Raw genomic sequence first — 16,116 nt, 5'->3', positions numbered from 1 at the left:
CACTCTTTGCAGGATTGCAACGTCGTCCCGAGCTAAAACTCGCACTCACGAGAATGCCGCTCGAGTGGTCTCGTAGCTGCTCTGGCCCAGACTTTGCCTGTCGCAAGTTGCAAGTTGCCGGTGATCGCAGGTTCCCGTTTTAGATCGTCAAAACAGTTTGCTGCACGCACTCTTTGCAGGATTGCAACGTCGTCCCGAGCTAAAACTCGCACTCACGAGAATGCCGCTCGAGTGGTCTCGTAGCTGCTCTGGCCCAGACTTTGCCTGTCGCAAGTTGCAAGTTGCCGGTGATCGCAGGTTCCCGTTTTAGATCGTCAAAACAGTTTGCTGCACGCACTCTTTGCAGGATTGCAACGTCGTCCCGAGCTAAAACTAGCACTCACGAGAATGCCGCCCGAGTGGTCCCGTATCTGTTTTAGCCCAGACTTTCGCCTGTCGCAAATAGCAAGTTGACGCGGTGATCGCTGCTCACCTTTTTGGATCGTCAAAACAGTTCGCTGCACGCACTTCTTGCAGGATTGCAACGTCGTCTAGAGCTAAAACACGCACTCACGAGAATGCCGCTCTATTGGTGGCCGCCATTACAAACTCAGTCCCCCCGCTCGTCTTGGCTTCCTTGCCTTTAGCCGTTTCCCTTGCGTCGGCTTCCAGTGGAGTTCGGTGTCCGGCAAACGAGAGTGGCTTCCGGTAGGATCTCAGCGACGTGTAATCGAAAGTGGTTCTGGTAAAACTTCCAGCGAAAATGGCTGCCGGTAATATTTCCACCAAAGGTTGGTAAACTGTGATGGTTTCTGGTGAAAATGAGTGGAAAGTAACCCGTTCCCTCCGAATGTCGCTGAAAGTTTTTGCCGGATTTTAGCCGAAAGTGGCTCCGGCAAAACGCCCAGCGAAATCCGGTAACCAAAAGTGGCGGCCGATAATATTTCCACCAAAATCTCGTAAACTACGCTTGTTTCTGATAACAATGAGTGGGAATTAACCTGTTTCCACCGAATGTCACTTGAAGGTTTTGCCGGATTGTTTTAATAGGGGAGTGACAAGGAGGATAAGGAGCCTTCACAGTTTAGGAGTCAGTCTCAACTCATATGGAGTTACTCTAAAGCGCACTTCCTCCCGACCTCTCGCTAACGTACAACCGACACAGATTTCAACAGAACTAGAGAGGAAAGTACAGACGAGCTTTACAGATTTCTTATGTTCGTCGATATTAAAATAACGACTCAAGAGAAATGCCCTCAACTTTCAGCCCGTCATTACAACAAAAAGACCGTTCTATCACGAAAAAAAATTTTTTTCTTCTGACACAAGAAGTTCTGCGATGTGTTTTCGAAGACAAAGTAAACATTCTGCGATGTGTTTTCTGTGACTCTAATCAGCACTCGTTTAAAAAATGCACAGCAGCCCTCATACTAAAAAAGAAATAGAACAAGAATACACGTGTTTTTGAAGCGCGAAACATATTCACCGGTCCAAAAAATTGCAGAAGCGCGCGGACAGTTTTCTTTTGTACAAACTGTGTCGGCAGGGACCGTTCTGTGTGACTCAGAATGGGCTGGTATAAAACGGTCTTCTAACATTCATAAAAAAGCCTATACAATTCAACGGAATACCCAGAGCCGGCTCAACATGCTCCAAACAAGTCCTGCTACAAACTGCTAAATTTCGATCGAAGGGACAACTTGATAAACATCTCGAGTGGTTATCGATGAAGGAATACAGCGCTCCGTCAATAAAAAAAAACTGCCCCTGAGGGACTTCGTTGCCGAACGGTAGGCGAAGAAGACCTCACCCTTTTTGGCTTCGGTGATCCTACAAGGGGAAAGAAGAGGCGATGTCGGCGCGTTGAGACTAAACTGAGAAATCTCCACAGCGTCCGAGATTACCATCGAGGCCCTTACAGGTTTCTGAAATCTACAGAGAGATTCTAGCTATGTCTTAAAGATAACGACCTCATTCAAGATCTTCAATCGAAGGGAACGATATAGGCTGACATTTCTTCAGTAAAGAGCCTATCAAAATCCGGAGAGATGATTCTTATCAGTTCAGATTACTACTGGAGCGTCACGACCGGGAAAGTCAAGCACATCAACTCTTCTCTGGCTGCCGTAAAGACAAGTTTTGAAGGGACCTTACAAGACCACATAAAGGTGAGCAACACGTCTAACGTAGGCACAGCCACTGCAGTATTGAAGATAAACATCAGCGGAACATCAAACGACAACACTACAGAGCTTCGCCAATTCTAGAAACTAGAATTTAGGAATGAAATATTCCCCAGTGAAGGAACAGGACGATCATTGTTTGGACTTGATTAGCTCGCTCAACCCTTCTGTACAGAGAGTAGACGGGAAGTATGAAGTCCGACATTTGTGAAAGGTCCCGGATTCCCCGTTGAAATGCAATAAGGACGTCGCAGAAACTCGCTTGGCTGCATTTCTCAGAAAACTACCCCGATATGACTCTGTGCTTATGAAGTACGAAAAAGCCATAAGGGAGTGCCGGCTTAACGGATTCGCTGAACGCGTTGAATCGGATGATGACAGTGAACAAATATGAATGACGTAATACTTGACCAACCGAGCAGTTATCACAAACGATCCACAAACAACAAAAGTGAGAACAGTGTTCGACGCGTCGTTGCATGCTCCCCATTGTACTTGATAAAAACCTGCATGCTGAAACAATTTAAATCCTGAACTCACACGGATGTTGTCAAACTTTCGGAATCACCCAATTACGGTCAGCGCTGATGTCGAGAAGGCGTTCCTAGAGGCTTCTCTTGCACCTGAAGACCGAGGTGCTGATCGTTTCTTGTTTTTTTGTTTCTTTTACATTTCACAAACTGCACAACCGAACAGCCCTCGTGAAATATGTGGAATGACAAGGATACCATTTGGAGCTTACTGTAGTCCCTTTTTTCTTGCAGCTACCATGGGGAATCATTTAGACATCGTTAAAGGCAGGTTCCCAGTCACTGCCAAGGTATGTGATAGTACGTCGATGATCTCTCACCGGTATGAAAACAGCCGAACAAGCTGAGCGAAGCCGGCATGAATCTTCGGAAGTGGTGCACAAATGATAAGGAACTACAAGGCACTTTCTACGAGAGCGAGTTATCAGAGCGAACAGATGCTCCCCGAACAGCTCAGGGAGGTGCATCAAGGTAATTGGGCTTCTGTTGAACAAGAACGGTGACAATCTTCCTGTCAATATTGACAAGGTGCTCGAGTTAGTGAACGTCACTAAACTAACAAATCGCAACGTATTACAAACTTCTGTCAGACGTTTCGACCCTCTAGAATGGATAGCTTCAGTAGTCGTCACAGTAAAATTACGTTTTTAATGACTACGGGATGATAATCTAGATAGCATCTCCAGAGATTGGGTAGACTGTCCACTTTTCGCGAACTAATGATACTACGTGTTTATTCGAATTTTGGTAAAGGGAAAGATGATTCAGTTGTTAAATCGGATGTATTTGCAGACGCTAGACCTAAAGCATACTGTGCAGTGGCTTACATGAGAAACAGGAGTGGAAATGACGTGTCGGCATTTTTGATCAGGTCTAAGCCCATGGTAGCCCCATTGTAGACTCCCATTCTGCCAAGATTGGAACTGATAGGAGCCCTGTCGGTCGTAATGCTACAATGATATTTCCTCGTCAGGCTTGAAATTGTCACACACGCAGTATTTCTTTAGACAGACTTAAACACCGCTCTGTGTTTGATAACAGGGCTAATGACAAAATGAAAACCCTTTGTGGCAAACCGAGTCAAAGAAATTCAGCAAATAACCGACCCCTTAAAATAGAGACACTACCCTGGATGTGAAAAACCTGCGGTCTTTTTTGACTAGAGATTGCACTTCTTCTATACTTGTGTCATCCGCCAGATGGTGGACAGGCGTTGAGTGGTTAATGAGGCAAGAAAATGATTGATCTACGGACTTAATAAACCTTAAAAAACGGACGAGGCTTTCGTATCAGCAGAAGAACCGACTTTGACTTGCGTTGCTCTTTCTATCTTTGAATCACGAATCGCTCTGGCACTAAAGAAGAATTTTAATCGTCTACTTTGAGAAACAACCTGGGTTTTGCGTTTCTTACATAACTGCAAGCCTTTAGCATAAAGAAATAAAAGTTTGAAGGCTGCAGAACTTTGAAATGCCCAAATTACTTTGAAATACAAACGCAAGGTGATGTGTACTGCCAACAACATATCTCTCTCAAAGAAGGGCAGACCTTCGACAAAACCTCACCTTGAAGTACTTTTGCCGACTCTCAACTCTAATGGCTTAATCCGTGTTGGAGGAAGACTACATAAAACTGAACGGATGATGGAAGAGAGACATTCTATCACTCTTCCTAACACACATAAGTTCACAGAATTATTATTTCCATCCACTCATGAGCGACTACTACATGCTGGTCTTCGTGACACTTTGAGAAGTCTCCCAAAATTATGGGAGCTCGACAAGCAAACAAAATATACTCAAACTGCGTGTAATTTACGATAGGTTTCACTCTAAGCCGGTGAGTGAGCCCACCGCAACTCCACCGAGTATTAGAGTGAACAAAGCTGATCCTTTCGTAATCTCTGCCATGGACTTCGTTGGTTGTTTCTTCTTTAAAGATGGCGGCAAGGTTGCAAAGTGCTATGTACATTCTTGTTACGTGCGCTGTAACCAGGGCTGCGCATCTGGAGCTTGTAAGTGACTTGACGACCCAAACTTTCATTAGAGCTTTCAGTCGCATTATTTATGGCAGAGGAGCTTGTCGTTTAAAAATAATGGATAACGCAATGACGTTCCAATGGGCAAACCGTGAACTCTCAGGACTATGAAACTGCATACGCAGTGAGGAAGTCACTGCCACGTTATTGTCTCATCGAGTTGAGTGGCGATTTATAGCTGAAAAAGCCGCTTGATTGGGAGGTCTTTAAGAGAGGATGGTTCGTTGTGTGAAGACTTCTCTGAAGAAGGTTTTGGTAGGCAGTTTCTTGATATTTGAAGAGTTGGACACAATACTAACTAAAATCGAGGCCAACCGCAACTCTCGACTTTTGACATTCGTATATTCAGAGGTTACAGAACATTCCTTTCTCACTCCGGCACACTTCGTTATAGGGAAAAAAAATGACAACGCTGGCCCAGCAGCGAACATCCTATCGCTGTAAATTCAGACTCTGCTGATATTTAAAGGTGGAAGAACAGGCAGAAAGTAACGGATCACTTTTGGCGAAGGTGGAGGAGGAAATACCTTAAGGAACTACGATCTGCTCACCATTATCGCACCAACCCATCGCGCAGTGTAAAGGAGTCGATTTTGTTTTACTCTAGTTTGAACACTCAGTGAGAAAGTCAGCAAGATCACTAACCGTTGTAATAGGCCAGCGTCCGCCGTGCTTTATGTTGGCGCTGGGCAATCGCAGCGTGGCGCTGGCCAATCACGGCGGCCGGTCATGTCACACACTTTCTCGCCGAGTGTGCCCACTTGGAGCCCCAAGACGCACATACGCCGCTATGATGTCACAGACAAGACTTTGAAAAAAAGCTGCGATTGCTCAGATTTAGTCATAAGGTGTTCTAAAGTGTCCGAAACAATCCGAGCCTAAACATGACGTTCAATGACTAGCATAAACAAGTATCTATCAGTTTTTAACGTAAAACGTACTTTGGTTAGGTGTTCGGCCTTTCGTGAAGCCTGGAGACAGGCGAAGCCTGATAAGAGTAGCGTTTTGAGTGTGTCGGGTGTGTGTGGGGGCGGGGGGGGGGGGGGGGGGGGAGGGGAAGCCATCGCAGTAAAAAAATAAAAAGCGTTTGGACCAGGTGGGAATCGAACACAGACAATATAGATTATTAAGCCAGTGTCTCTTCAACACATCACCGTAAATTGAGGTGCCATTCGGCTGGAAATACTTGCTGGGCATTCGCACTGAGTCCGGCATATAGCAAGTTGACTCCCTGTCACACGTTTTAATGTGAAACGTTCTTTTGTTAGGTGTTTGTCATTTTGTGCAGCCCAGATAAAAGCGAATGTTGGATAAAAGCTTGGCCGCGAGGCTCAAAACTGATTATCATCATTATCGGGCGGGAAACGAAGAGTTAGCAGCACGACGCTGATTGGTTAATGGGGAGGTTATGTGACAAAGGGGTAGGTGAGGAGGGGTGAGGTTGGCGTGGAGGAGTTCGACCTCCTGTGCGCACTGAGGGAGAGGAGCTGGAGAGTACGGGAGGCTGTGGAAGATGGCCAAGTTTATTAGCCCTATCAGTGGTAGTATCCCTTCATTCTAGGAAAAAACTATTAAGTGTACACATGCCATCCTTTATATCATAAGATGGAGAGCGCCGTGAGTGTAGGCGTCTGGCGTCGGGAATCTCAGGGTAGCGCTAAACGTTTGAAATGCAAGAATATTTCACATATCCAATAGAATTTCCTAGAAATTTGCCATTTCATCTTTAAGCCGTATAATTGAGCTTCTAAGCACCCAACGTCTTTCTTATAGCCCACCGTTGCTGGCTTAACTTGAAGAGGGATAATAAAGAACGTGAGCGCTCAACGGCAGAATTGATGACACACAAAATAATAAAATATAATGACAAGCGGTCGCAACCGGCGTAATATTATGCGATTCCCCCCATGGCAGTTCTCCCGTTCCTCTCTCGAATGCCACGAACCTTTTTGCCCCAAGTGAAAAAAAAAAAAAAAATAAAAACCTGTCAAAATCCTTTTTTTTTTTTTCTTTTCCGAGTATCGATTCTTCTGTGCCCTATTCTTTAGCTATGCCAGTTGCGATCCCCTTGGTCACCTCTGCTATTTTGTTATTTTATAAAAACGCATTGTATTCCGCAGTGATTCCGTCTGATTAATGCTCATCAATAAAGCAAGGTTATGGTATGGCTTTTTACATACGAATATATAGTGTTTTGTAGGAGCAACGTATACGCTACTTAAACGAATATATGAAAAGGTTCTGAAGTTATGGAGAAGGCATGGGGTGTGTTAGCGCGCCGTCGGTGACCTTGGCCGGCGACGAGGTAGATTTCATCAAGAGGCGCGGCAAGTGTGCGCATGCACGTGTCGGTAAGCTGGAGGTGTTTTATGGGGTTGATTGCTTGGTTTCTATCTTCCCCGTCTGTTATTTTCTTTCTACTTATTGCAGAAGTAAAATTTTCAGTCGACAGCCAGCTATGTGTTTCTTGCTTTTAAGGTGTTTTTTTTTTAACATACGTTAAACCAATTAGCCCAGCTCTACTCCTCATTGTAGAAATGGTAGCCGTGTGTCAAACTTTCTCACTTCGCGATTACAATACACATAGCCGCAGTGTTCAGGACTTGGCCGAAGAAGGTCAAGCGATAACGTGGCTCGGGGGATGAGGAAGGTGCGTGTTAAGTATGTAGAAATCCTGCTTATTAATTAAGCTGTTTTTTTGTTTCTCTTTTTTTTTGTTAGAAAGTTTAATAATAATGATAATAATAATAATCTTTATTAGCACAAAAAGCGACCTGTGTCCTGGGGGGCGTGCGAGGCGAAGCAGATTTTTCCAGAGTTGCGTCGGCATTGTTTTTTTGTTTTTTTTACCTTTTATGTTGTCGCCGTTTTGGAGGGAGCATTTTGCGGGGGCATCGCGGCCGAGGTAGTTAGGAAACGTCTCGGGTTTCGAGAGGCGGTGCGGGGAGAACACGTGCTTGGAGCTGCTTGCGGCTTTTAACCGAGTGTGCCTGTAGTAGAGGGTTTCGCTGCTGAGTGTAAAATTGTCGCGTTTTGCCCGATGTAATAATTTAGCTGTTGGCACCAGTCAGACTGGAAAAAAAGCAGGGACCGACTCTAGAAGGAATTGGAATTTGGCGGTTGGACCGTCAGGCTGACAGCTCGCCGACCATTGGGCGACAGTGTACCACGTGGGAGTAATGAAATTTGAAGGGATTGGTCCGTCTCTGGAGGGAAAGGAGGCCCTTACGAGTCTGGAAAAGGAGTGCCGAGAGGATTCTCGGGGAATTCGGTTCTTGAGACTGGACTAAAGTATGGGTTTTAATTTTGGAATTTTTGTATATTACCGTTGACTTGCCGTTTTGTCTTGAAATAAACGTGGCCACACTGGCCACTGTAAACCAACCAACGTCGTAATGTGTTCAGCGGGATCGAACAACTTTTAGTGTATTTTCTTATTCGACTTCCTGGGCCTCTTAACTCGTCGAACACAAAGTTGAGTTCGAAGTTGACGGAGGGCATCGATTGGCCGATCACGACGATGACTTCGCGCTTTTTTCGCCGACGTCCAATCGGCGCGCTCTGCGAACTTTCGGCTCCAACTTCGTGTTTGACGAGTTTAGGGCCCCTGGGGGACTTTCATCGGGCGAACACCATCATCGGTCGTCACCATCCTGACCGGCCCCCTCCCTTCGGAAAGTTGACTGTGCGTGTGCGTGGTTTTAGAGAGGGGTTTGATAGCGCGTTAGGTTTTTCTACGTGTGTTTAGAGGCGGGGGTTTCGAGATTGCGTTGATTCGTGCATTACCCGGATACTCACTGGAGGTCTGGACAACCGTCCGAAAGAAGCATATACAGTACTCTAAAAAAAATTCGCGCGTCTGCTTTCCCGCAAAACACTCGGAGAGCCTCACCGCAGTATACGCAGGCAGCTCAGCAAATGACAATGCCGAAATGTATGTTTAGACCAAAAAACGCAGTCTGAGCTGTGACATTAAAGCAATGCAAAACATCACGCCGCTTGAATTTCTTAATGTCAAAACTCAGAAGGCGTTTTTTGACCTGAACATATGTTTCGGCATCGTCGTTAGCTGAGCTACCTCCGTAAGTGGCGGCGATCGACTCTCCGAGTGTTGCCTGAAAAAATACACGCAGGTTTCTTTTTTTATATATATATATATATATATAGATAATAAAGCGTATCGCCTTATCGAGACGTCTCGCGACGACCGTGGTCATTAAGATGAACATAATATTTTTGTAATGTATCTTTGGTTTAAAGATAAACGCGGACAATGATAGCAGAATTTGAAGTAACAAAGTTAAAGAAAATGCGGCTGCATAACGACGGCGCCAACGACACTCTTGATGCCGACAAATTTTGTCTACGTGTTGTCTGCTTTCTATCGCTGGTCGTCGACACCCTCCCACGCAAACGCTCAATTTCATTGAACGTTTGCGTTGTTGGCGACGACTCAAAGGCTTGATGGCTCGATGGCTCGATGGCTCGATGGCTCGATGGCTCGTTAATTAGAACATGTAAATCTATAATAGCTGAGCCTTCCAATCATTGACGAATTAAGCAGTCAGTCAACTGTGCACCCTCGTTTAGAGGTTGCGGTAAATTTAGATTTTCCGTTTGGAAATCGGTGCAAGAGATGAGACGTAAGCGGAAATCACTACATTCCTTTCACATCAAGTCTGACTACCGTCAGCGCTACAATCCACTCGAGCCAATGTAGCAGCGGAAACATGTATCATCATTGTGATCGTCGTCGCTGTACAATTCATATCACGAACTAAGCCAATTACGCGCGATTAATGCGTTCTCATTTTGTGTTTTCCTCTTCCGTGTGATTGGTTTACCCGGTCAAAACCACCGCAAACAAAATGACAAATGCCATGACGATGCACTTTTGGCGCTTTTTAATTAGCTCCACATGGTCGTCACGTCGGCTACTGTAGTGCTAAATGTGAAACGTATATATGTACCTGTTAAACGAAAATGGACTTGAGATTGGGACGACAGGAGCCGAGCCGGCAGTCAACACAATTGCACGTTAGTGCAAATGTCGCAGCATTAAGATGACAACTGCTACAAGAAAAAAAGTCCTGCCAGTTAACTTATTTGCATCCGCTTGCGTAAATTAAAAGACAAGTGTGATATCTTGAACCGATCAATGCTCGCAACTGGTGATTATATGTTGATACTTGTACGTTTCGAATTAGAAAAGTAATTCGAAGTACCCTAAATTTTGTTGCGATTTCTAGAAATCCTCAATTTTTCCTCGATTATATAAGCTCGAAAAATAAGATATGCGGGACAAAATCGTCCCGGATGAAGGAATCCCAGAGAAAATGGCCCCGAACAGAAAGATTCAGACAGCAAACCCGGACAAAATGGTCCAAAGTTTAGACACTTTGGATAATATTTTATGTTGTTAGCAAGGTATTGCACCGGGTAATTATTCAACACGCGAATGTATATGCCATATAATCTAGGCATTTCATAATGTCCTTGGGAAAAGAGTAGTGCAGAACCATCCTGTTCGAGAATCCGTCAAGATTCGATCTAAGGTAGCTCCATAGCTCTCGGGCGCACGGTATCTTGGAGCACATGGTGGGCAGATTAACAGCTAGTAAAAAAAAAAAAAGTTGGAAGTTTGCTTTAGGATAGCCAGCTTTAGTAAACTGGAAAACATGTTATTACTTTAATATTCGTTTGGTATTTCTATTTCATTTGCAATCGTATATTTTATACAGAGCTGAAAACTAAAACTTGAAATGCATGTATTCTAAATATACACATTAGGCGATAAATGTATGCCAAAAAATCAACCCAAAAACATTCCGAGGACCCATAAGCACTTCTTATGAATTGCGAATGTGAAAGCATGAATGTCGGTCTTTCGCTCCCTTAGTGCGTATGGGGTGTAACGGCGTGGACGGCCATGTTTCACTACTGCCGAGGTTGCGGCCGCCGACGATATAGATGCCTCAGACGCCGTCATGTTTTTCGGCACCGAGAGGAGCTGAAGCAGCCGCACCCTTACACCCGCCTCGGGCAACGCCTGACACGAGAGCAGCGGCCGAGCGCGCTCTCGTGAAGCGGCTGCCAATGGGCGCGTTCAGTAGCAGCTCCAGGAGTCAAGGAGTCAGCGCTCCTTCCACTAGACGGCAAAAACCGACCTCCGGTGCACGTTACTCCGAGTGATCGGAGTCAGGCTCTCGTGCACCGCCTCCGGAGACGGTGCATGAGGAGTGAAAAGAGCGCAGCATGACGTAATTGCGGATCACTGACGAAGTTCCGGCGCTAAAAAAGAAAAAAAAAATGGCGGGATAAGCTGCATCGGTTCTGTCACGGGAGTGCGATTTGCTCGCTTTTGTTAATGAAAAGTGCTCAAGGTAAGACGAATAACGCCTTCGAATCGTTCGAATTTCTTTTCCAGGTAAGTCTCTTTTCGGAAAATGCATTGGACCGCATTTTGCCTTATTTGAATATGCTAATAAACTACGTAAGCGTTCATTTGACGTCGTGTCTTGATCGCCGTTGCACGGAAACTCGGTGAATGTCGACGATAGTCCTCTCCGCGCTGGGCTGAGCAAAGTAGGGTATGAACGCGACCTTGGTAGCCGGTTGGACACTCACGCAGAGCATGATCCCGATTAATGTTTTTGTTTGCGTAGCTAAATCGAAGTATATGTTGGCTGGCGCTCGCCTCGGCCGACAAAACCTTGATCGCCGAGAGCGGCCGAACTTCCCGTGTGTATACGAATACATTTTATAGGAAGTTCGTAACGAAAGGCATAACAAACGTATGGCCGTATAAAAGAATCGCAACCGGCGGCGGAGATTCGCTGAGCTCCGTATTTTACGTGTGCTGACGACGATTTTGTCAGTTTTTATAACAGAAGCATCCTTACCACCGCCCTGCGAAGGGCTCGATCGCGTTGGATCGCTTCGAACAGCACCGCTAACGTGTATAGTCACTCGCTTTTTCTTTCACTACCTTGTCAAGTCTTCTTCAATACCGGCGTCAAATAAAAGCGATCGTGCTCGGGATCGTCTGCTTCCATTTTACTCGGAGACCGTATGGCAGACTGGCACAGGGGAGGAAGCGGAGATTGCGTAAAAACAACTAAAAAGCCGCGTTTTTTTTGTTTTTGTTTTTTTTTTTTTTGTTTAGTAGGCGTTTTTAGGACACCGACTCGAGTTAAGCGCGATCCAAACCAACGCTTCTTTTTGCGCCTGTAGGTCGTGCGGCTGCGGATGTGACGCATTCCGCGTCGTTTTTGCTGTTTCCGGGCGCGCTTTCTGAGTCAGAAGCGTGCGCTTTGGTTTGGACGGGCCAGCTACGGGCGGGGGCGCACGCGCGCACGCAGGCACGAGCGCACAAGCAAAGTGCAACAGCGACAGACTGGCCGGCGAGAGAAAGAGAGAGGGAGAGAGATCGCGTTGTCATGTTGGAAGAGAATAAAAGGGGGGGGGGGGGGGAGGAGAGGGCAGCCAGACGGCGAGAAACGCGGAGCCGGAACTAGCTTGCCCTCCACCGATTGGCCGGGACACAGGCGCGGCCTGCTACGTCACCGCGCTTTTTTGTGCGGCTTGAGAAAGAAGTTGAAATCAACCAACTTCTTCGTGCGCGCCCGGAAGGAGCGAAGAAGCGGCGCGACGTCACGAAAATACGTCACATCCGCAGCCGCACGACCTACAGGCGCAAAAAGAAGCGTTGGTTTGGATCGCGCTTTACTTCGTTCGGAGCTGAGGGAGCCGTTACTGAACGCGCCAAATGGCTATCTAGAAGCCGTTTTGTTCATCCAATAAAAAACTAAACAATTCCTTCGCGCTTTTTTTTTTTTTCTTTTGCGGTTACAGATTTTGTTGGCTCCGCTCCGTCGGATAAGTAATGCTTTTTCATTACTAATGAAAGGTCCGTACTGCTTATATAAACAAATGCTCGATCGGATATAATTGCACTCTTCTCTGCTAAAATTTGGAATTCTTACATATTTTTCTCTACTGCTGGGTCCACTCGGCTAAAATGTGTCTTAACAACAAATTATAAAATGGTTAAAGGTATATTACTCTAGAGTTTGGCAGTTACGTTTTCCTAGATGTTCAATTCGTATTGACAAGAACATAAAAGTAACGCCACAAACTTCAATCGGGTCAGTTCGTTGTTCGGTTTTCGAGAGTACAGTAAACTTTCCGGTAAACTTTACGGAGTAAAGTTTACCGGAAATAATTGACCGAGACCTTATTGGGTGCGACCAGTTTGTCAATCAATATTCTGCTCAAATCCTGCCCAAAATACCTTCACAAATTTCTTTTCTGCAGGCTTTACTACCATGTTACTGCGATTGTTTCTACATTTTTGTCTTACTTTGAAGCAAAGGCTACGCAGTTATCTGAATTCAAAATTACTTTAACGTAGCCGTGTCGTTACTTGACCCATCAAATAAAATTTATACTGGCAGATAAAGCTTTGTTTCATGGCCTTGTTCTTGGTTTTGCTGATCGTCGGGCGGCTAGGAGTATATGATATGGAAAAAATGTATTTCGCCACTGAGGTAGAGAAATAACTTGAGCAGTTAGCTATGGATTGCACACATGACCCACATCAATGACACTCGAATGTCGAAATTCGGTGCTGCTGCAGATAACTTATTTTGTTGTTTGAACCCCCGACATATTTAGGCAGAATTGTTGTTAATTGCTGTTAAGTTAGGCTTCTTAATTTTCTTGTAATAGCCCACATTTCTGACTCTTAACTGAGTCAATTAGGGAACTGTGAGACAATAATCAGATTTTGACCAAATAATAGCGGGAATTAGTCTCTGTCAGGCATAAAGCAAATAACAGATAACCATTTTTTCCTCCGTGTGCTTGTTATTATTATTTTTTATACTCAAACATGTTGAAGTTTATGGTACCGCTCAACTTTTACACCGTCTTCCAAGTGACGTGTGCAGTGACGTCACTGGGTGAGGGGGAGGGGAGAGCACAATGGTTCCTTTCGAGGTGCTTCCTCTGCGATTTTCGACTTTTCAAGTTCTCCCAGCATTGCCGAAGGTCGCGGCCGGCGGTCGAAGTTGAGACAAGAGTGGGGCACCTTGAGGACGATTGGAAGAGCAGTAGCGGAAAGGAGGATTTATTTTTCTTACTTATGCCAAGGTAAACTACATAAAGAATGCATGAGGAATAGTCTTTCAACGCTAGAATCGTTGAACAGTCCAGTTAACTCCCGGAAAACTAAAGAGTGGTTCGGCGAAAAACATATATTAATGATAATATAACATGAACTTACTTATCAAGAAGGACACCTGATGTTAAAATGTAAAGCTTCCCGTCAGTACCCAGTCCTTCATTTGGACGGTACGTGATCATGCACAATCGGAAAGGGTCATCTCCTAAGGAGGAGTACACCAGTACAAGGCTGCTGAATAAGAGGCCCTGAAAATAAATACATTTCTGGAGCACTCTCTGCTGATATTCCTACATAGAACAAAAAGCATGATTGAGTTCTTGGAGTAAGAGTAAACTGGACGAAAGTCTTCCTAACCACGATCATTTAGTTGCGGTTAATGTAACTAGTAAATATAAACGAAAAAAAAAGGGGTTGGAACTAGAGGTCTAATTTACCCGCTTAAAATCTTGATATTGCTGAAGCCGTGAATCAGTTTCATAAAGAGGTTGCTGAAAAATAATAAAGTGAGTGAAATTAGTCATAACGTTCAATTTCATGGAAAGAGCCGACAGGTTCCACTTGCGGAAACCACCGTATCTGCTTCTTAAACTCTACAGTGGTGCCGAACTTTTAAAGGAACGCTCATATCTGCGATGAACACTCCAGTTATTTACCACGCCCACTCGTATATAATGAAACGACATAACCGTTTTCTTAAATATTCATTGACCTCTAAACATAGCCACAAATTGCTAAACCCCCTAGATCCTGAAATATTCTTTATTTTCACGGCCCTTATTTTTCGCAAATTGGTCACAGAGGACATCATCGCAGCCACTACATTTCGCGAGTTCCAGACGCCTGCATTGAAACCATTAAGGACCGAAATTTTCCAATGCCCTTAAATTTCACGAATGTTCCAATCAGCGGAATTTGCGAAAATTAAGCGCTTGCGAACATTAAGAGTCTTAGAGTACATGGATGAATTTTCCTTATGGCGCAGGGATTTTGACCAAGCGCACATTTGAGAGCTTCCACTCCAGAAAATAAAAGCGATTAGATAAGACCACTCACGTTACTGTCTGGGCTTTGAGCGGTGCCTTCAGTGGACCCTGTCTGAGAATTGTCTGCAACCTGAAATGAGAGATTAGTTAGTGGAAAAGAAAATGCAGTAAGACACACTACGAACGATTCGTAATCCTGAAAGTAGCGCGTGATACTTTTTAGTAAAAAAAAACTGCTTATTTTGCTGCGTGGTCAGCCAAAAGCAGAATAATCTGAACTAAAGCTATGAATGAAACATGCCGCGTGTCACGTGAGCCTACCTTACGATAAAAAAAGAAAGTATACCTGCACCGAAATGACTGGTTACTACAGTAGGTGAAAGGTTAAGATCCCAGTTGATGTTTCGTATTGAGTGCGAGCTTTCTGCCTTTCATAAAACCTAATTGCACGTGTAGCCAATGCCCGGCGGAAGACAACAAATTCATGCTGAAGGTGGAGCTTCTAACTTTTTCTATTAGTCTTGTCCGTGTTACCCAAAAGTTAATCGATTACTATTATTATTATTAACTTTGCTTTCAGAGCATTTAATTAGAATACTCGATTACTGAAGAAGAAAAGGGATAAACCGTTGCTTGAAAAAGTAGCCGTTAATTTTCCGATTACTTCAGAAGGTTCATGTCCTTATCACTTGCAGCATCGAAAAAAGAAGGCGTAGCTTGAAATATTAAGAACAAAACGCGTATTCATATTCTTGTTTCTGTTAGGAAGCGTGCTTTTCCTGTCGTTCATTTGTAGTATGAAATCACGGGGTTACACAATACACCTGTTCTCAATTCTTACGTAACGCCAACGGCCTTTTTTGCATGTCGCAAAGAGCCCAATTTTTGTCATGCTGTAGCTTTGACATTAACGTGTTTTTTTTTGTTTGTTTTTTTGTTTTGTTTTTTTTACCCAGCGGTTTGAGCCGCAACTAATTATTATTTTTATCATCTAAAGGGGTGGACCACTTGAACAGATACTATAGACGGATATGGTGCATGAACCATACTATTAAAACTGAAGTAATACTTAAAAAACAAGCGAGCTGGAGATGATTCATGATAATAAAACCCGAGACTAAGGAACACAGAAGGGGACGAACACAACACAACGTGTTGTGTTGTGTTCGTCCCCTTCTGTGCTTTTGAGTCTTGGGTTTTATTGCTATGAATTAAA

The 16,116-nt window shown here is 44.5% G+C and overlaps 1 protein-coding gene across 1 annotated transcript in view; it reads right to left on the bottom strand.

Moving 5' to 3' along the window:
• LOC120841339 overlaps positions 1–16,116 on the bottom strand; it is a 101,410-nt gene that overhangs the window by 12,109 nt on the left and 73,185 nt on the right. The window contains exons 6-8 of the mRNA XM_040212218.1: positions 14,971–15,030; positions 14,352–14,405; positions 14,017–14,162 (exon numbers count right to left, since the gene is read on the bottom strand). Coding sequence (XP_040068152.1) covers positions 14,017–14,162; positions 14,352–14,405; positions 14,971–15,030 — 260 coding nt within the window. The remainder of the gene's footprint in view (positions 1–14,016; positions 14,163–14,351; positions 14,406–14,970; positions 15,031–16,116) is intronic.

Source organism: Ixodes scapularis, unplaced genomic scaffold (genome assembly GCF_016920785.2).
Source record: "Ixodes scapularis isolate PalLabHiFi unplaced genomic scaffold, ASM1692078v2 PGA_scaffold5__190_contigs__length_132052651, whole genome shotgun sequence".
NCBI classification, from domain to species: domain Eukaryota; kingdom Metazoa; phylum Arthropoda; class Arachnida; order Ixodida; family Ixodidae; genus Ixodes; species Ixodes scapularis.
Note: the sequence above shows the minus strand (reverse complement) of the source record. Positions and strands in the feature narration are given on the sequence as shown.